This window comes from Lygodium microphyllum, chromosome 2 (genome assembly GCF_053477565.2).
Source record: "Lygodium microphyllum isolate KBCC chromosome 2, Lygodium_microphyllum_v1.1.10, whole genome shotgun sequence".
NCBI lineage: Eukaryota > Viridiplantae > Streptophyta > Polypodiopsida > Schizaeales > Lygodiaceae > Lygodium > Lygodium microphyllum.
Genome location: NC_141136.1, coordinates 119,840,359 through 119,861,736, shown reverse-complemented (window position 1 = coordinate 119,861,736; position 21,378 = coordinate 119,840,359). Strand labels below are relative to the sequence as shown.

The window sequence follows — 21,378 nt, the reverse complement described above, 5'->3', positions numbered from 1 at the left end:
CTAAAAGGAGAGGGCAAGATGTTTAATCGCATTTAAAACTCATTTTTGAAACAATTATGTATTGTCATAAAGTGGATTGACTCTTAATCAGATATTAAACTTAACGATGTTGGATGCTTTAGAGAGCCTTGTGGTGCCTATGAGGTAGGACCAATAAGCATTCTCTGGAAAACCTTTCACCAGCATTCACAAAAAGTCAAGGTTTAATGTAAAATGAATTGCAAAAATTTTAGAAAACCCTCTAAAATTGAAGGAAGAAAGTTTAAAACCTTATTTTTCTTTACAAAATTTAGTTGCAAAATTTTGTATGGGTACCCAAAATGTTTTTGGTGGATGCTGCCAGAATTTTGTCATTTTCGTGGATGCTGCCTGAATTTTGTCATTTTTGAAATTTCAATTGACAGGCCGACTCCTGCTTTGGCGTTTACTTTGGGTCAAAGGGATTAGATCCGAAGGAGGCATGATTAAGGCTCCTAATTATCAGCCTGTAGTGTCGCGGCACTGTGCATGGGGCGAGGCTGAAAATTGAGAGCTCGGGCCGCCCCGCCCATCGACAGGAAGAATCCGGGAGACGGGCGTCTTACAGTTCTCTTATCGGTTTGCCTCGCAGTGGCAATCGAGATCAGGTTAGCGCAGTTCCTTCTCGATTTTTGCAGCTTGCCTCAACGTCAGAGAGCATGAAGCTCGTCATAATCTCAGAGAACATGACCCACAAGGACTAATCAGGCGGCCGCAGTAGGACGAGAGAGAGAGAGAGAGAGAGAGAGAGAGAGAGAGAGAGAGAGAGAGAGAGAGAGAGAGAGAGAGAGAGAGAGAGAGAGAGAGAGAGAGAGAGAGCGAGCAGGCTTACGTTTCTCTCTTTTGCATCCAGGAGGTCTGCAAGGCCGGTAATCATATGGCTCCATCCTTTTCCGTGCACCATTGACAATCTACAATCCAAATCATGGTCTCTTCCCTGCGGCATGTGAGCATTCTCTTGGTTGCTGTGTTGTGTGCCTCTATCTCTGCGAATTTTGCACAGCTGCAGTTCCCGGGTGCGAATCTTTTCGACCATGGCGACCTTGGCTTCTCCATTGTGCTCCCACTTTCGAGAAATCCGTCAAATCACACCCTGGCTCGCCATGAAATCACACGGCTTTCTAGAGTACTCGCAGATGGTGCAGAGCCCAATGCCAAGATGACACTGTACGATGACCTTCTCACCAAGGGGTAAGAAACATTCTATCATAAGGCTGGACTTTGAAACCTGGGAAAGCAAAGGCTCACAATTATAGTTATGCTATTGTTCCAGGTATTATACAAGCAGGCTATGGATTGGCTCACCACCCCAAGAGTTTGCATTGATCGTGGACACAGGCAGCACTGTCACTTATGTCCCGTGCTCTTCATGTACTCAATGTGGCACTCACCAGGTACGCAAGTCAGTATATCAATGTTGTTGTTCAGCATGTCAATGTTGTTGTTCAATCTAGCATTCAGCTGCATGATCATTGGCTGGCTGGACTTTGATTTACAATATTATGGTGTTTTACCAAGTTGCTGAGTGGTGTAAGGTTCTCTTTCTTGGCTTTTCTTTTGCTTGAAATTGAGATTTGTTGACCCTTGAGCGCAATGTGTCATTACCAGCATTATTCATTTATCTACATAGTTGTCTAGTCTTTACATCCATTGTCAAGGTTTTCTATTGAATTGTGAAAGCACATGGCAGGATCCTAGGTTCAAACCGGAGAACTCTAGCACCTACAAACCCATGAAATGTGGTCCCGGTTGTTCATCTTGTGACACAAAGAAGCAGCAATGTACATATGAGAGGCGGTATGCTGAAATGAGCACTAGCAAGGGACTTCTTGGTGATGATCTCATCTCATTTGGTAATGAGACTACATTGGGCCCAGAGAGGCTAGTTTTTGGATGTGAAACTGCAGAGACAGGTGACATATTTGATCAAAAGGCTGATGGTATCATGGGGCTTGGTAGAGGTCCTTTAAGCATTGTTGATCAACTTGTTGAGCAGAAAGCAATGACAGCGTCCTTTTCTCTATGTTATGGTGGTATGGATGAGGGTGGAGGTGCCATGATTATGGGTGCCATCCCTCACTTAGATGAGATGGTCTTCACCACTTCCGATTTTACAAGAAGGTAGTAGCACCACTCTGTTTGTCTTTTACAGTGATTCTGCTGCATTATTGTTGTTGATGGAAAATCTATGCTATGTTTTGTTGCAGTGCATATTACAACCTTGCTCTTCAAGAGGTTTTTGTTGGTGCCACTGCTTTGCCTTTGGATAAGGGAGTTTTTGACTCAAACTTTGGGACTGTACTGGACAGTGGAACTACATATGCATATTTTCCAGACAAAGCATTTGAAGCATTCAAAACGGCAGTGAGTGTTTTTAACAACATATATTCAATTGCTAAGTTAGCTAGACTCAATGAATGATCAGTTGTTTGTATCACTGTATTAAATCTCAGTCTGCATGAACAAAGCTTGTACTCAATTATCAGATATTGTTGCTGTCCTAGTCATTGCATTGGAATGATTAGATTAAAATCATGAAACTTAAACCTTGCGTAAACTGGCACCACCATCCTGTGGTTCTCTAGTCTTATTGGTTTAAAGCAAGATAAATTTTTATTGTCATGTTTCTGTAAATAGAGAAGCTGAACAAATTCCAAAATACTTGATGTTCCATTTCTAGGTTGAAGGACATCTTTAGAGGCAATCTCATAGGGTTATGATAATTGGGGTGACAAGCTGAGTGAGGCTATAAAGGGCTCCTTTACAAGCAATCTCATAGGGTGACGATAATCAGGGTGCCAGGCTGAGTGAGGTCATAACCAGTTAGAAGGCTGAACCTCAAATTTGGTACATAAAGGACTTCAGCTATGTGGAAGAAGAGGAATGGCATCTGTGCCTCTAACAAGCATGGTAGAATTATCGTCTATGGTAATGGAGCCCCCTCTATCACAGAGATTGTGGAGCCAATCATGTCCAAAGGTCATGTGACTTGACAAAATGCTATCCACAAGCCATGGCTTCTCTGAGGAAGGAGAAGACAATGTTTGAATGTGGTGTCCTCTACCATATAAGTATACAAAAGTTTTGTTGTTATGGCCATCTACGCCTCTAACAAGCATGGTAGAATTATCATCTATGGTAATAGAGCCCCCTCTATCACAGAGATTGTGGAGCCAATCATGTCCAAAGGTCATGTGACTTGACAAACTGCTATCCACAAGCCAAGGCTTCTCTGAGGAAGGAGAAGACAATGTTTGAATGTTGTGTCCTCTACCATATAAGTATACAGAGGTTCTGTTGTTATGGCCAGTGTAGCCTTAGACACTTGAGTCCTTGGATCCTCTCTTTGCCCAAGGCCAAAGCTGAGGATACTTTTTCCTACATTTCTCCTTTGGATGAGTAGTCTTCCCACAAATAGGGCACTTGGGATGACACTTCATCTCATGCTTGTCTTTGTCTTTGTCAACTCGCTCCTCCTTTTCTTACTTTCCTTTGTTTTGCTTTTGTCCATTCCTTGATGTGCTTGATGTGCTACTAGGGTACCTCCCCCTCTAGAATGAGAGCTCAATGTTGAGGAATAGTAGGTTTTGTGGGGAGAAACACAGAGTTTACAATATTGTTTTGGCAAACATAGTGACAAAGAAAACTCAAAAACATAGAAGAAGAATGAAGACAATGAATACTGAATCATGTTGATACAATGGGGCTGAGCTTGGAGATGACTGCATTATCTTATAAAGAAATTCCCTAACATAAAAATACAAATGCAAGCATACGACAAAGCACAAATTGATAATAGAACATAGTTAGGGTTAGGGTAACCTAGAGACAATGAACACAATGATTAATTTGGAATGAATGAATCTAAATAATACAATGCTTATGCAGCAAACACACTATGAAGTGAATGAATACTAAACCTCGAACTCGTGTCTCAAGGATTGAAGCAGAGATAATGAGTTGGAGAGTGTGTCATACTCCGACTTTGAAACACAGCAAGGCAGCCTCCAAATACGTTTGGTAGCAGCAAATGTAGGAATGTGGATGTTGGTTTGTGTCGGACAGGTAGAGGTGAGAGAAAAACAGCAAACATAGATTTTGGAGATGATGTGGCAGCTTGTGGTGGAGGGCTGGAGCAACAAAATGCAAGTTTTTTGATGAAGACGAGTAGATAGGATCAAAATGCAGCCGGCTTGGGGGTCACCCATAGTAGGAAACAGCTCTAGGATAGGTGCCATGCGTAGTGGATAAGCTGCTAGCAACAAACAGATTTTGGGACTGGTTGATAGTAGGTGATAGCTGATGTGGACAACAGATTGTGAAGGAAGGTTGTTGGTAGACAATCGCCAAAGCTTAAAAGGTAGGAGATGATGATGCGTAGCTCTAGCTGAGATATCCTCTGCGAATGGGGTGTGGACATCAAAGCTAGTCTACGTGTAAACTACAAAAATGAGATTGGATTGAGTGGGAAGGCATGTTGTCTATTTATAGAAAGCTTGGATCCTCCCAAATTAGGGTTTACATGACTCTCTTGAACTACGTTTGTTTAAAATAAATGGTTTATATTCATTAATTAACTTGGGTTTTGGGGCTGTTTAATTAAGGTTAATGATTTTTAAAGCTCAACATCCTCTCTTAGGCCTAAAACTGGAACGAGAAAGGGACTGTGAACAAGCCTGGGCTATTTTTATTATCATTTTCCGAAGGCATCTCACCCAAACTAGCTAGGGCATCAAGCAAAGGGTGCACGTCAGTTGCCCAATGACCTACCAAGACTATAGAGGTGATGGTTATCTTGCCAAGGGAGCCGGAGTATTCACCCCAGAGAGGACAGAGTATTAGAGAAGGGATGCTTCTCAGCACCCTAGTGGCCCACTAAGTCCTACGAAGGTGGATGGAAACACAATGGATCTTTTTTTTTTTTTCAATGGAGGGCTTTTATTGTGTTTTTCAATAGATTTAGTATTAAGTGAGGGTTTTCAAAAGGTTTTTGGTCAATTTAGTAGCTATGTATGGATTGCTAAGGGAATGGGGTATGGTGCTGCTTCTCGAGTTGACAACCTTTACAAATAGCTCGAGATAGCTTCAGGGCGTAGAAGGCCCTCAACCATTTGTCAATGTGACAACTCATAAAGAGAGTCGCATCTGAGATATCCTAAGCAAAAATGCCAAAGATGCTCATTGTTTATGGGCTCCTATGTGGTATGTGGTACTTAAAGTTTGGAAGTGGTGAAACTTTGAGCCCTTTGTAGTCGACTCAGAAAGAAATTGGGTCATGTGGTACAGGCCACTAGACTGTGCCTCACGGCGAGCAATTACTAAACCAGTGTGAGAGTCAAGGACCTCGATTGTGGCCGTTGTAAAGAAAGCTGCTTGTCCCAACTAGCAAAGCTACTGAACGGATAATAAGTTCACCTTGAGCTGGGGAACATAGTATACATCATCCAATGTAGCTAGATTCGGGCCCTGGTCATCAGTGGCAAAATTGACGCGATTGTGAGTTTGAATCTTGATTGAGGAGTTGTTCCTAATGCGGACTATTCTTTTTGTAGGGGCTTGGGAGACGAAAATGTCCTCGATGGGGATCATATGATGAGTAGCTCCATTGTCCATGATCCAAGGAGTAGCTGAAGTACTCGGTTATGATGAGTGGGCCTTTGTAGTAACCTTGTCGGGAGGCAACTCGCAGATATGGGTGAGACTCGCATCCTCAAATGTCTCTAAGGAGACAATGCGAGCCTTTGTAAACCGGTTAGACATGCCCTTTGGCATTGAGAACGATGTTGATTGTGAGGGTTGATCGGTGGTATTGTGGGTATGGCCTTGCCACTACCCTTGTTGGGGGTTTCCACCACCTTGCTTCCCTTGCTGGGGTTGCCCGATTGGGGGGGCAGGGGTCAAGTCTTAGGTTTTGGTGTAGTGCCTCTTGCCTTTGATCGATACTTGTCATCAAAATGTCTAGCCTTTTGACAATGTTGACAATCCTTGTTTTTCCTAGGTACATTCTACCACCCAAGTTTTGGAGAGGACTAGGAGCTCCCTTGGGTCTCATTGACTTGGTTTTGGTTTTAATTTTGATTTGAGTTTTGGTTTCACTTGCCATTTCCTTGTTGCCCCTTCGAAGAAGAAGGAAGGATAGCCCCCTTTGTGGAGATCATATAATGAAACTAATCGAATATCTAAGCGTAATGTAGTAGTTGACACTCAAATTCATAGAATGTATGCATACTAGGCTGTGAGATCACTTGCTGCACAAAATGGAAGTATTTTTGTGGTAGTTGGTTAAGGAACAATGTGACGTGATTATTAGAGGACTTAGAAGCTCCCATGATAGAGACTCGACGAGAACTCGTCAATATTCAGCCAACTTGACTTTCAAGTCATCCTGGTCAGTGATTTTAAAGTTTTGGAGCTCACGGTTAAGATTGATGTGATGGGTCCTATCGCAAGTTGCATAATAGTTTGTGAAGTGTGTCCAACACTCTGACGCTAAGTCAAAATGTTGAAGTTGAGAATGAAACTCAGGTAATAAACCCTACACTAGCTCGACAATAGCGAAGGCATTTCTAGCCTTCCATGAGTAAACAATCTCATATGGAACAAGTGCGGAATTGGGTTGGGTTTCCAACCCTTACACAATATCCCATAGTTTCTGTGAGTCAGGGATATATCTCATCAAATTGAACCAAGTAGTCTAGTTAGACCCGTTAAAACGAGTCTTGTCAGTGAAAGCATGCTTGGATAATGAGGAGAAAGAACCATGAGGTATTGGATAGGTGGGATAAGAAGGATAGTGTGGATAAGAGGAAGGTGGTGGAGGGGGATAAGGAGGAGGAGATGGGTAGGCAGAAATAGGTTGTAAGTGTCCAAAGGGTGTCGATTGATGCAAAGGCATTGGAACATGAATGTTTCCATAAGGTGCTGGTATTGGGAAACCAAATCATTCAATACATTTCCTCTACTTCATTCCTATTTTGGTTTTCATTTATAGTCCCAAAAAGGATTTATTTGGATTATGATTTAGTGTCCGGGCGATATTCGAGAGAGCCAAGGCGCCATTGGAGAGACTTCAGTGGGTGCCACTCAAGAGAGTTGGGGCACTCACTTCCCACATTCTTCATCCCACACATTCATTTCTTCTGGCACTCTATTACTCTCTTCCATATTCTTCTCTCCTTTCTCCATTCTCTCCATTGCTGTCCACACCTCACCAGGAGGACATTATGGTTCATGGCTTTTGCATCCATCTCCTTGGTGTTTTGCAGCCTACATCATTCGGCATTAGCCCTCCTTACTTGATGTCATCGTCATGCTTCATTTGCAATAGGTTTAGGCTTATAGCAGGTTACACCCTCTTTATCAGCCCTACGTCAGACATGGTTGTTAGATAAGAAAAGTATGATATAGTACAGTATGATAAAATACGGTAGTAAATGGTACCTTATGATTTCATAAGGTACGACACGATATTAGTATGAAAAAAAATTAACTTAATTAAAAAAAACTATAAATGATAAGACACATGTTTAAAGTGAAAATAGGCTATAGCAATGCCATTACAAAATGGGATCAATGATTATACATGATACATCATACACTATCATAGGAGTTGGGAGTCAGACGAGTCACGATGGACTCAAGAGTCAGGAGTGGAATTTGCCAATCTGGATACAATCATCAATGATACATCATAATCATCATCATCATCATCATCATCATGAGAGCACTCATCAAGAGAGTCTCAAGATGACCACTCAGCATCGAATGATGAGACACTCTCATACTTATCCGCATTGATAAGGTTACCATCATCATCAAATGATGGCTTCATAAGCAATGGTTGTGTAACCATGGGCAAGGGAGGGATGTCATCATTAGGCACAGGATGAGAGCTACTAGAGCCTCGCCTCATATATGTTTACAAACCACTTGAACCACCCCTCGTTGATCTCGGAGGGCTTTGAATGACCATGCCCCTGCTAGTAATTGTTGCAACTCGAACTCCTGGAACTAGTCGAAATCCTCGCCCACGAGCACATTGATTGCGAGTCTCACGACTGTCTGCTGTGCTATGAGCTCTCTATAGAGCTGGGCAAAGATCTGCTCCTTTGCATCAACCTCCTGGTATACACTCAGAAGAGTGTCACCCGTAAGCTCAAATGTATTAACATTCACCTACACAATGCACATAACTTGACATAAGATTTTATATACTAAATTGTTAACTTGTATAAAATTGAGAACAACAAAAGTACAAATTTAAACTTGGAATGTATCAACATTCACCTACACAATGCACATAAATTGACATAAGATTATAAATACTAAATTGTTAACTTGTATAAAATTGAAAAAAACAAAATTACAAATTTAAACTTGACTTAACTAAAACGACAAGTGTTTACTTGGACTATCCATGGTCATTATGGCCTTCATCATACGCAAGTTAGTGCGGCAATAGACTAGCCGCTCTAACTATCGTGTGCTAAGCCGGTCGTAAATCTTCGTGTCAATGAGAGAATAGGCACTTCAATTTCTCTCACATGCACCCGAAGAGCAATCTTAAGTAAGGACTTTCATGGCCAAGGGTTGAAGAGTTTGCAGTGCATGTCTAAAATTCTGCCACCAAAAGAGAGGCTTCACAAGTGACTCTCTCATCCAACAAGTAGGAGAAGCAAAAGCTACATGTTGCTCAACACCCCCTCTTAGGCCCTAAACTAAGTCATGAGAAGTAGGCCAGCCAAGCCCTTTTAATTAGAGTCTTTTACCCCAAGGCGTCCCACCCCAAAGCAGCCAGGGCATTGGGCAAAGGGTGTACGTCGTCTATCTAGTGATCTATCAAGACTATAGAGATGATGGTTATCTTACCAAGGGAGCCCAAGTGATCACCCCAAAGAGGCCAAGGCATTGGTTGCCCAAGGGTGCTTGTAAAGGTGGATGGAATCAACAATAGACTTTTTTTGGGGGTTTTTTTAAAAGGGTTGAGGTTTAGTGTAACACAAGATTTAGCATTAAATGAACGTTTCAAATTAGTGTTCGTCCCATTGAGTCATTGTGCCTTGAAGTATGGGAAATAAGGATGGATAGCCCCACTACCTTGATAAAACAAGTAGAACAATCCCATACACTACCAGGATAAGTACCTACGAATGATCTAGGTGTCAGAAGTGGAGCAGGAATGGAAGCGTAAACATATGCTGTAATAAAATGCTGAAAAACAAGACAAAAGAGAAAGGGAAAGAAAACACAATACAAATGAGAACTCAGAGCGGTGGTGTGAATGCATTCAAATTTATCTAACCCTTCTGTTGTTTTTGCTTTTGTGGATGAGCTTTTTGATCAAATGCCAAGGTTTCTCAGAGAGTACCTAGCTTTGGTACCATGTGAAGAAATTTCCTGTAAATGCATAAAACACAAAACCAATCGTATGACAAAGCATAAATTGATAAAAACACATATCACAGTTAGGGTTAGGGTAACTCAGAGACAATAACACGATGAATAATGAAGTGAATGACTATCGAATATACAATGCTTATGCAACAAATACACTATGCAATGAATGTTGAACCTCGAACTCTCGTATCTTGGGGATCAAGGCAAAGGTTATGAGTTGGAGAGTGTGTCGTACTCCAAAACAAGTCCAAAAACGCAAGCAAGGCAGCCTCCGTGTGTCAAACACCTGCAAACACAGCCAGGGAAGGTTGGATCTGATGTAGACAGTAGTAGGAGAGAGAATATGCAACAAATATAAATTGTGGAGAGAGAATACCTGGCAATAGCTGGAGACAGCAAACACAAACAGTCTGGAGGTAGGTGATAGTGTAGATGACCTTGTGGAGGAGAGAGAAGATAAAATGTAGACAGTTAAGTCAAGGCAACAACACTTGGATGATGGTGAGAGCTTTTAAGGCCCTTGATGACTGTAAATGTAGATTGGATGATGACACTAGCAATTGGAGATGGACGCTTGGTAGCAAACGCAAGTCTAGCAACGATGGATTAGTAGGGGATAGATGGATGTGGGTGATGGAGGCTAGAATTAGAAGCTAGATAATAGTAGACAACAATGAAAGGCTTTTACCGTGATGTCCTCCACGAATGGGGTGTGGATAGTAGAGATATGACTTTGAAACCCACAAAAACAAGATTAAGGGAGAGTGGTGGGTTACATGTCTATTTATCGAGAATTTGGGGCCAAATTAGGGTTTTGCATGTGGTACTCACTAACTCTCGAGGATTGCATTTATTTTTAAAATAAGAAGGTTTGTTCATTAATTAAGTGTGTTTTGGGGTTGTTTAAGTTAGGCTAACGTAATTTTAGCTCAATAGCCTATACCCTATTGCTTGGAGGATTGCGTTTCGCTCCCTCTACAATGCAGGTTTCCTTCAGATACTACCAGCTGATCAGCCTGATCAACTAGGATAGTGTAGTCATCTTCGAGCTTTGGCTCCATTGTATTACCTTGATTCAGCTAGCATGATTCAATGATGCATCATTCATCATCTTCTTCTTTTGTGTTTTCTGAGTTTCTCTTCTCTATCAGTGTTTGCTATACATACTGTGTATTTCTCCCTCCAACCCTACTCTTTGGTTTGCTTTCATAGTAGTCATATTTTGATAGCCGATGGAGGTGGAGGAACTAGTACATGTGAGCCTTATCCAAAAGTCAGTTGGGGCATAGCAAAATGATGAGAGGCCCATTAGGTAATGCCATGGAGGCATACTTTGGTGCCAACTGATCCACACTTGGGAATGTCTAGGAGGGTATCCCAAGCTGTGAGAAGCCTGAAAGTGTGTGAAAGAGAGGACGAGTCTTCATCATGCATGCAGCGCCCAATTGAGGAAAAGAAGAGTTCCTAAAGGTCGTGCCTTAGTGTGAAGAACCCCCCGATGTGGTGAGAGAAGACATGTGAGATGCACTTAATGGATATGTGAAGGAAGGTGCAGCAAAAAAAGAGGGATGGATGGGTGGAGATTAAATGGATTTGTGGATGCGGTTGTGGGAAATGTTTTAGGCTTCTTTTGTCCATCAAATGCATTGAATTGAGATGAAGAATGAGATGATTCACCTACTTGAAAATGTCCATGAGATGAAGAAACTGAAGGAAAAGAAGAGGGAAAACTTATAGGTGGAGGTATTAACCTTTTGTACTCTTCACATCTCTTAGAGTTAAAAAACAAAAGTTTGTCTTCTTTAGGACTAATGAACCAATATCTTGATTGCATGGCCCCTTCTTCATGAGAATCATCAAAATCTTGCACAAAAGAGGAATTGGAATCAAAAGATTGAGAAGTATGAAACTACGTATTTGGCATGGGACTAAATGAGAGTAGAGATGTGAATGGCATAGATGAGAGGGGTAGAGAAGTGAATGGTGTGGGTGTAAATGAGAGAGATAGGGAAGTGAATGGTTTGTACTCAATGCCCATTTCCATGATAGGATGGCCAATCCCTTATGGAGCTTTTGTCCTTTTTGCAAAATCGTTAGATTGGTGCATCAAATGTAGATAGGAAAACCCATATTTACCTTTAAGTTGTTAAGCCCAATACATAAGGATGAGGTTGTACTCGGCTTGTGAGATCTCATAGGGTCTTTGGACTTCATGGTCGTCTAATGTCTCTTCGGCCATGTTAGTAACTTGCGGAGCAAGTTGTGAGACCCACTTTTGCTCCTTTCTCGATGGATTTGGTTTGGGAGAATGAAGTTGTGATGTAGTATTCGAAGTCATGCTACCTCTTGTCGTTTCTTCTACAGAGAGCTTTCAAATCAAAGGCCTAGGTTTCTTCAAAGAGAACCTCTCTTTGATACCATGTAAAGAAATGCCCTAACACAGAAACACAAATACAATCATATGACAAAGCACAAATTGATAATAGAACACAGTTATGGCTAGGGTAACTTAGAGACAATGAACATAGTGAATAATGTGGAATGAATGAATCTGAATAATACAATGCTCATGCAACAAACACACTATGTAGTGAATGAATATTGAACCTTTAACTCTCATGTCTCAAGGACCGAGGTAGAGATAATGAGGTGGAAAATGTGTCATGCACTAATAGATCCTGAGACACAGCAAGGCAGCTTGTGAATACATCTAACAAAAGAAAATGCAGCGATGTGGATGCTAGATCTGTGTCAGATAGGTAGAGGTGAGAGAAAAACAGCAAACACAGATTTCGGAGATGATGTGATAGTGTGGCAGAGTGCTGGAGCAGCAAAATGCAAGTTTTCTGATGAAGATGAGTAGATAGGATCAAAATGCAGCGAGCTCGAGGATTGCCCATAGAAGGGGACAACTCTAGGACAAGTGACATGTATAGTAGATAGGCCACCAGCAGCAAAAGCATATGTTGGGACTTGTTGACAATAGGAGATGGTCAACAGCAAATTGCGAAGGAAGGCTGCGAGAAGGTAGGAGGTGATGATGGGCAGCTCTAGTTGAGATATCCTCTGTGAATGGGGTGTGGACAATGAAGCTACAACACTTGTAAACTGCAAAAATGAGATTGGACTATGTGGGAGGGTAGGCTGTCTATTTATAGAAAGTTTGGGGCCTCCCAAATTAGGGTTTACCTGTGGGACATTGAAACTCTCTTGAACCGTGTCTGTTTAAAAGAAATGGTTTAAATTTGTTAACTAACTTGAGTTTTGGGGCTGTTTAATTAAGGCTGATGATTTTTTTAGCTCAACATGTCTTGGTTGATCAAGCAGCAACATTTGGAAGGGATTTGCATTGTGAAGGGAGCAAAATGTAGTCCTTGGGTGTAGAGGTGTCGGAGGAGACATTGAAAGATGATAGACAAGAGTAAAGGGAGCAAAAAGCAGTCCTTGGGGGTCATAGAGACGAAGGATATGCTAAGATCTCTCCGAGATGATGGCTGTTGTCAAGAAAACACAAGAATGTTGGTGAAGATCTCTCTATGTGAGTAGCTGCAGATAGATGACTATTGGGCCGCCCTTCAGGAGGGTGAAAAACACAAGTATTTGATATAGGACTGATAAAGAGGGTGTAGCCTACCATAGATGGCTTGAATCTGCTGCAAATGCCAGAAGGTGGTTGATGGCTGGGAACTATTGCCAAGGTGTTGGAGTGGCAGCAAGAGTTGGAAATGCACAATAATGATGAAGATGGCTTGCTGTTCCATTCTAGGGAGGAGTGAAACCAACAAATGCAGCAATGGAAAATAACAAAGAACAGGTCACCAGGGTATGTCGTTTCAAAGCACAATAATTTAGAGTGTTTGGAGCTAATGGCCATATATAGAAGACCCCCTAAATGAAGTCACCTATTGGTAATGCAAGGAACCTCGAACTCCCATGTCTCTAGGACCGAAGAAGAGAATATGTGTAGGAGAGTGTGTTGTACCTTGATGGATCCCGAAACACAACGAACAACCTCCAATGTGTTTGGTAGCAGCAAACAGAGATTTGGATATTGGGAAGAGTGCACAATGGGAATGTGAGTCAGAAGTGGAGCAGTAGCAGTGTTGAGTGCGAGGGTGAGAGAATCCCAAGACAAGTGTACCGGCTTGTCAGGGTACACAAAGAATAAAATGTATTTATATGTTAGGGTACAAATAAGGGTGTGTTCACACTCGTATACGTTTATACATATGGAGATTAAGGGACTTTTCACCCGAAGGGGCTTTGCACCCAACAACCTCCCACTTTAAAGCCCCGAAGTGGCACCTTTAAGCTAGCCAACTCCCACTAATCGAATGCAATGCTCATGCTGAGCCTTTGCAAGACTCTTGAGAACATTTATAGGGTTATCTTGGGTTTTGACTTTAATTAGTGTGACAAGACCATCATCCAAGACCTGTCGAATGAAATGGTATTGAACGTCTATGTGTTTGGTACAGGCATGAAACATGGCATTTTTAGCTAGACACATTGCACTTTGGCTATCACAACCAAGCACTGGAGTACAGTAAGAAATACCAAAATCCTTGACCAAACGGCCAAGCTAAATAGCTTTCTTAGAAGCTTCTATGGCTGAAATATATCCAGCCTGTGTAGTACTCAGTGCTACAACTTTCTGCAACTTTCAACACCAAGAAATAGCTCCACCAGCCAAAGTAAAGACATACCCACTGGTAGACTTTCTAGTGTCAAGATCTTTTGCCATGTCCGAATCACAAAACCCTTGCAGCTCTAGTGTACCCTTTCCATAGCATATACATTTGTCTTGTGTACCTTTTAAGTATCTAAAGTTACATTTCAATGCTTCCTAATGTGGTTTTCTAGGGTTAGACATGAATCTACTAACAACTCCCACTGCATGGGCAATGTTTGGACGAGTTGCAACCATGGCATACATCAAAGAACCACAAGCTGATGCATAAGGGGTGCCTTTCATCGCAATAGCAGCTGCATCATCTTTTGGGCAATCAACTTTGCTAAGCTTTGTATATGGTGGTAAAGATACACCAAGAGATTTAGCATCAGCCATATTAAATCTCTTAAGTACTTTGCTGATGTACTTGTCTTGTGAGAGAAACAAGTGTTGTCCTCTATCGCCTATATCATAGCAGGAGTAAGAGTGGATGTCAAGTATGCCGTCTGATCTACTGAAAGAGCATCCAACTCATATAAACCATGACACAAAGATCCTGTCAAGACCAAAGTCATGCGTTCTTTATCTCTAACCATGCAACGGTCATCATCAAATGTGACCTGCAAACCACAACGTGCCAAAGAAGAAATAGAAAGCAAATTCTTCTTGATTCCAGGCACAAACAAAGCATCCTGCAGGCGGAGAATAGAGCCATCAATGGCTGTGAGCTGAATCTTCCCAATACCACGAACAGGGTATGATGCATTATTGGCACACTGTACCGAAAAATACCTGACGTGGACTGCAGGCTGACGTGCTGGTTAGACGGTGTCGGGCGATGGTGTCGGGCGGACTGCTGACGCAGGTGGCGATTTAGATAGGCGTAATGGCGCTGGCGTCGCTTCAGATAGACGAATGGGCTTCAGGCAGGCGGCGCAGGAAATGGGTGGCCCTGGAGACAGGTCGTGCTGGTGACAGGCGGCGCAACAGTGGCGTGTCGTGGCTTCTGACGGCTGACGGCTGACGGCTGACGGCTGACGTGGCGTCTGACGGCGAGCAGGAGGCTTGCGACTGACGAGCAGGAGGTTGGCGACTGACGAGCGCCCTGTGCACGCTGAGCAGACGCAGGGCTGAGGACACGCTTGGCTGAGATGGCGGCCCCTGCAGGTGCAGTGGACGCACGCAGGTACAGGGCGAAACTGACGGGGGTTGCAGACAGTGGAAGCTTCAGTCTGCAGACTGCAGACTGCTCTGATACCAAATGTGAGATGGAAGGATCGAGGTGCAGTTGAGATTCAGTAGACAGTGTGAGAGTGAGAGACAGAGTGAAGCACGACATCCAAGAGAATAGATTGAAAGAGTGTAACCAGAAAGTACAAAGTACAACCCTTAAACCTTAGGGTTGTAGGGGGTGTTCACACCCGACACACACTAAGTGCCCATAAGTGTGTAGCATAAGCACATAAGCACATACGACAATAAGACTATAAGTTTGGGGGAAAAAACCTCTCCTACCGAGAGTAAAAAGTGCCCCAGTGTCCTACTGATCACCGACACTCCCATATGAGCGTAGGCGTAAGTGAGGCGTGAGTCAAATACCCAACAAATTAATTTGGGTCACCTCTCACAATGTCTGCAATTTCTGACTCGAAATTTACTGTCAAGCCTAGATGGGATCAAATCTGGGAAAAGCCCCAAATTGTCTAGCCAAATTTGCACAGATTTTGAAATTGTGCCTCTGGTGTGTGAACATCTGCCAAGGCAAGTGGTAATTGAGAGATTGAAGGAAAAAATTTTGATTTAAAAAAATTGCCCCGAGGGGGGGGGTCCGTTGACCTCGCGTCAGTCACGCAACATGACCTGACCAATGGCGGCCTAGCTGGACCCGTTGCCACGCGCGCATGTCTCACGCCCCGTCTCACGCTCGTCGTGCCCGCCTACGCCCTGCGGATCATTGCGACTGTCGCCTGTGTGAATCGTCATGCTCGTTGGTGTTGCTTGCTCCACACTGCGACTATTGCGTGCTGGTCCCCACAGGCTTAGCACCTCGATTGATCCTGGTCCCGCCTAGTCCTTCATGTTGACCTAACAGCTGCGCCCAACTCTTGTCAGATGATCCTGTTAGGTCAGACCAGACTTGCCAATCTTGGAAAGCGTGTGGGACCTGATGCTTTGATACCAATTGTTGGAAGTGATAGGGACGCAGCTCGAGCAGGAGTGAATGAGTGAGTGTGACGGCTTGAGAGAGTGTGAGCAGAGTGAAAGTACGAGACGATAAGAGTGTACCAACAATGTGTTGGTACACAAAGAATAAAATGTATTTATACTTAGGGCACGTAAAGGGTGCATTCACATGTACAATGTGCGTGTACTATACACGGAGGTTACCGGGCCTTTATATCCCAACATTTCTTTCCTTCTAGTTTCTTTCTTTCTTGCTCTTTCTTGTAGTAGTGACAATTGGGCTTTTTATGCCGTTTACGCCCACATTGATAGCAAGTAACATCTTGCTATTTGCCCTTGCTTTTACTCCTACTTCTGCCTTTATTTCTTGCATTACCCCTCTTCTCTGACTTGCCTCTAAGATGATGGACTGGACTTTTGCTTTATCTAGTGGACTTTCTTTTGATCTCCTCATTGAGAATAGAGCCTCTAACAACATCAAAGGTTAAAGTAGGGTTGTTGCTAAGTGAAACAACCAAAGATTCCTAGCTATCAGGCAAAGTCATCAACAAGGAAATAGCCTTCAATTTATCATTGAGGGTCTGCAAACTAGAGTCCTGCAAACTGACTCAAAATCCCTGTGAAAGCACTCAAATGCTCAGATGTTGGCTTAGGCTCATCCAACTCCATGTTCACAAGCTTGTGCATGAGATGCACTTGATTCATTGGAGTTGTATTTTCATAAGTGTCCATTAACTTTTTCCATATGACATGAGCGGTATCAAGACGCTTAATGTTTGTAAGTACATCATTAGATACAACCATTTTAATGTATGCAATGGCCTTCTTGTTGAGTCTAGCCCAATCCTCATTTGTCATAGCTGCAAGCTTGGTTTCCAAGAGAGCGTCATCACAGTTCTTGAGAAACAAAATGCCTTGCATCCTGTCCTTCCATAGATCAAAGCCAATCTCTAGCATTGGGGACATACTATTAGCAGGAGATTTCAATGCACACACTGGAGATAGACAGAGTGACTTTTATATGCATGATAATGCCATGTTTAAAGAGAGCGACATAGAAATAGGCCTACGCAGGAGAGCCTAGGATAAAGAAGTGAGTACCTATGGGACACACCTATTGACTTTGGGAAGTGCACATAGACTAGCCATCTTTAATGGTTTGCCACAATGGCCAGGATTTGACAATTTGACATGTTGGAATCACAAAGGAGGGGCAAGTACTGTGGACTACTTGATAGGCTCACCAACATTGATACCAGACATCCAAAACTTTAAGATATCTAAGAGACCAATTGGCATAGCAGTAGATCATGCTATTTTGACACTCATGCTCTCTTGTGTACATATGAAACATAAAACACCATGCCTCCCTAAACATCCCAAATACTACTTTACAGAAGATACCTCACACATCTACAGTGGTTCTTTGCAGACTAGTTTATATACATTGGACTTCAGTAGATCGTTGGAAGAATGTACAAGGGATTTAGTAGTGGCCATATATGGATCATCCATGTATGCATTTCCACACACCTTGCCCCGATGTAGCCCTATACGATCTACTGCTCCCCAAAATTGCTGGTATGATGATGAGTGGAGTTACTTGAGCTCGCTTACAGAGGGAAGTGGAGCTAAGCACTCAGACACATCGCCAAGCAAAGGCGTTCTTCAAATGCCTTGTGCGGAAGAAGAAACAAGACTACTTATTAGCGAAAGCAAAAGCAGAGATATATCAGCTATTTTTGGGGCGGGATAGCAAAAGCACATGGAAGATGTTTCATGAAAGACAGCCCCCCATACAGATTACATCACCAGATGCTTGGCTTGATTATGGGAGACAGCTGTATGACTTGTGAGGACAGCCACCTATGCAGCCCCACAAGCTTGTAGGCCAACACAGTGGTCATTCTTCACGTGGAAAATGGCTAGAAATGCAATTTATAAATTACAAAATGGGAGGGCACAGGATGAAGATGGACTAGTAGCAGAACATTTCTCACATGCTTGTGACATATTAGCACTCATATTAGCACATATGTTCAATAGAGCAGTATGTGAAGGTTTCCCTATGAGTTGGTCAGACAATACTATAATTCCACTATTTAAAAGTGGTGATCCCCTAATTCCTAGCAACTACAGGACTATCATGATCGGCATACTCTGGCCAAGATATATGGTTCTATATTGGAACATGAACTCAGTGAGTGGGATGAAATGCAAGGCAAGAGAGCACAAGGACATGCAGGTTTCAGACGAGGATATACCACGTTGGATCATATTCTCACACTTAGAGCCATTATTGAGGAGGGCCGAACCTGAGACAAGAGGATCTATTGTTGCTTTGTAGACTTTCGCAAAGCTTTTGATACAGTGTCTCGTACACGCATCATGCAGAGATTGCAGGACATTGGAGTAACAGAGGGTATACGATGGGGTGTCTATGCATTATATGAGGCAGTGACAGGTCATGTACGAGCACCTGGGGGGCTATCAGAGAGGATTGACAGTACCATAGGAGTGAAATAAGGATGTCCACTTTCACCCACATTGTTTGGTCTATACATAGATGAAGTGTCTGATTACATAGACCCAGGAGGAGGAGTTGGAGCCAGCCTGGCAGGGGTGTTGATATCGATATTACTGTATGCAGATGATATTGTTGTCATTTCAGATTCACGGGAGGGATTGCAGTGCCATCTAGATACTTTGGACATCTTCTGTAGAGATAAAGACCTCACAGTGAACCTTGGGAAGACCAAAACCATGGTTTTTAATACTTTAGCAGCATGGGTGACTAGATCTATGTACCAGTTCACATTTGGGGGAGACATACTGGAGCATGTGAGGAAATATGTCTATTTGGAAGTTACCTTCTCTGGCCCACGTTTTTTGTTGAGAGGGGCATTAGAGGCACGTCTGGCACGTGGATATGTAGCACTAGGGGCACTCGAGAGTCAATGTGCTCACATACAGTTTCAAGAGCCCCGCACCAAACTCTGGTTGTTTGACACCCTAGTCACACCTACATTACTATATGGAGCAGAGGTATGGGGTTGCAGCTTGTACCACAAGTGTCTTAGCCCACTCACTGATCAGATTGGAGTAGAGAGGGATTATTATGATGGTTGGGACAGCATGGAAAGGCCATTGATCGTGATGATAGCACGTATGATTAGGAGTAAGCCCTCCACCCCACATCCCATTGTCCGAGCAGAGCTAGGGGCAACACCTATAGTTACAGAGGCACTCTTTAGGGCAGTGACCTTTTGGCATAGACTATGGGAACTTTCACGCCATAGATACACTAGATTGGCACTAACCTCATCTAGACAACTAGCAGCAGGGCGAGAAGAATTGTTGGTTTTCACAGATGACTATTTGGATGAGCCTACATGGTTTGAATATTGACTGTCTTCCACCTTTGGATTATAGCCTTGACTGCCCTACACTTTCTCTTAGCTGATCAGAGTTGAACCAGGTGATCAGAGCTGATATCTTGAGGATTGCGACAGCAAGGACATGGATCCATCCACCACTCCCTCTAGGATCGAGATGGAGTTTTATAGGAGTCATTTCTTGTGTCTCTCTCTGATGATGGTTTCACTATTCGGCCAGCATATATGGACACCCATCTCTCCCATAGTGTACGGGTTGCTATCGGACAGATTCTCACCTCCTCACATTGGCTTCAGATGGAGACAGGCAGATGGACAAATACCGTAGCAGAGAATAGGACTTGCCATCTTTGCGGTTGAGAGCCTGAGACAGAGGAGCACTACATATGCAGATGCACAGTATACTATGACATACGAGGACGGTACTATTGCCTCTTCCGTGATGGATTTGGACCCCTTTGTCGCATCATGGAGTACAAGGACCAGAGATGCCTAGGTCTCTTCCTCCTGGAGCTCGAGAGGCGCCGAACTGCACTACTGCGAGACAGGAGGTTAGCTCACCTAGAGGGACACACATAGAGAGCAGTGACAGAATTCTTCTACAGAGCTGATCCTACTGACACTACCAACCTAGCAGAGACAGAGCCACCCCGCCAGACACCTTACAAGCCACACCGTGGAGCACATTGAATAGAGCCATTTCCCTTCGTCGAGCATGACGACCCCGTCTACTAGGACCACATCCGAGGAGGCCACACCACAGTCGGATTAGAGCCATTATCACGAGACACCGCAGACTCACCATTAGGCATATCAGTGAAGCAGCTAGGGACTGCATCATAGATGAGATCATGTGCAAATCTTGAGATCAGCTACAGCCCATAGTCTCCACCATACTTTTGTACATGGTTCTATCAGATTTGGTTCTCCTTTCCTTTCCTTTTCTTTTCTATCGATGGAACAACACTACACATGGTTCAACCCTAGTATAGTCCCATTGTATAGTTATTTTTAGTATTGTTTCATAGGCCACCCACTTATTTGTAATGTTATCTTTTCTTTACTGATGGGATGACATTAGACATGGATGTACTGTGGATTTTGTCTCATAGGCCACATTGGCCTTATGTAGATGTTAATATATCTTTCTTTCTTTCTTTCTTCTTTCTCTCTAGCTTCCTCTTGCATTCCATGATATTCCCTTGGCAAATTTCAGCACATTCCAGCCAGTTATGAAGAACAACAATGATAGTTGCTGTTGAAACCCTAATTTACAGCAGCATGTAGGCCACCTTGGGATTTGTGCCCAATAGTTGAAGACCTAGAGTTTATAGTAGCAACTGCAAAATGGGAATTTACAGCCAATCTGAAGGGTGAGCCCATTGCCATTTGCTTTGGCCCACATGCAAGTGTCTAAGGGCTGACTTGTGCCCAAATATGTAGCCAAAACTGTAATGTCAGACTTGTGAATTTATTGCTTGCTGTAAATTGTGTTGAATCAGGTCATCTGTCACCCTATCCTAGAAGGAAGGTTGTTTTCACTAGAGCTGATGGTGATGTGAAGAAGACCTCTAGAGCCAAAAAATGGCCAAATCTAGCTGATTGCTCCATCAACAACTAAAAATGGCTGGCCAATTGGCAATAAGTGCTGGCTGACTACTGAAAAATGCTGATGTGGCAGCAACAAGGCTGATTGCAACCATCTGGAGCAGA

The 21,378-nt window shown here is 43.1% G+C and overlaps 1 protein-coding gene across 2 annotated transcripts in view; it reads left to right on the top strand.

The window, feature by feature from the left end:
- Nucleotides 1-442: 442 nt before the first annotated feature.
- LOC148040244 (aspartic proteinase nepenthesin-1-like) overlaps nt 443-21,378 on the top strand; it is a 107,441-nt gene continuing 86,505 nt past the window's right edge. Inside the window, exons 1-5 of one of the 2 annotated variants that reach the window (XM_087697975.1) lie at nt 443-735; nt 872-1,209; nt 1,292-1,412; nt 1,709-2,139; nt 2,226-2,382. In XM_087697975.1, the coding sequence (XP_087554101.1) occupies nt 944-1,209; nt 1,292-1,412; nt 1,709-2,139; nt 2,226-2,382 (975 nt within the window). In that variant the 5' untranslated portion in view covers nt 443-735; nt 872-943. The remainder of the gene's footprint in view (nt 736-871; nt 1,210-1,291; nt 1,413-1,708; nt 2,140-2,225; nt 2,383-21,378) is intronic. The other variant, XM_087697968.1, reaches the window with a different exon arrangement.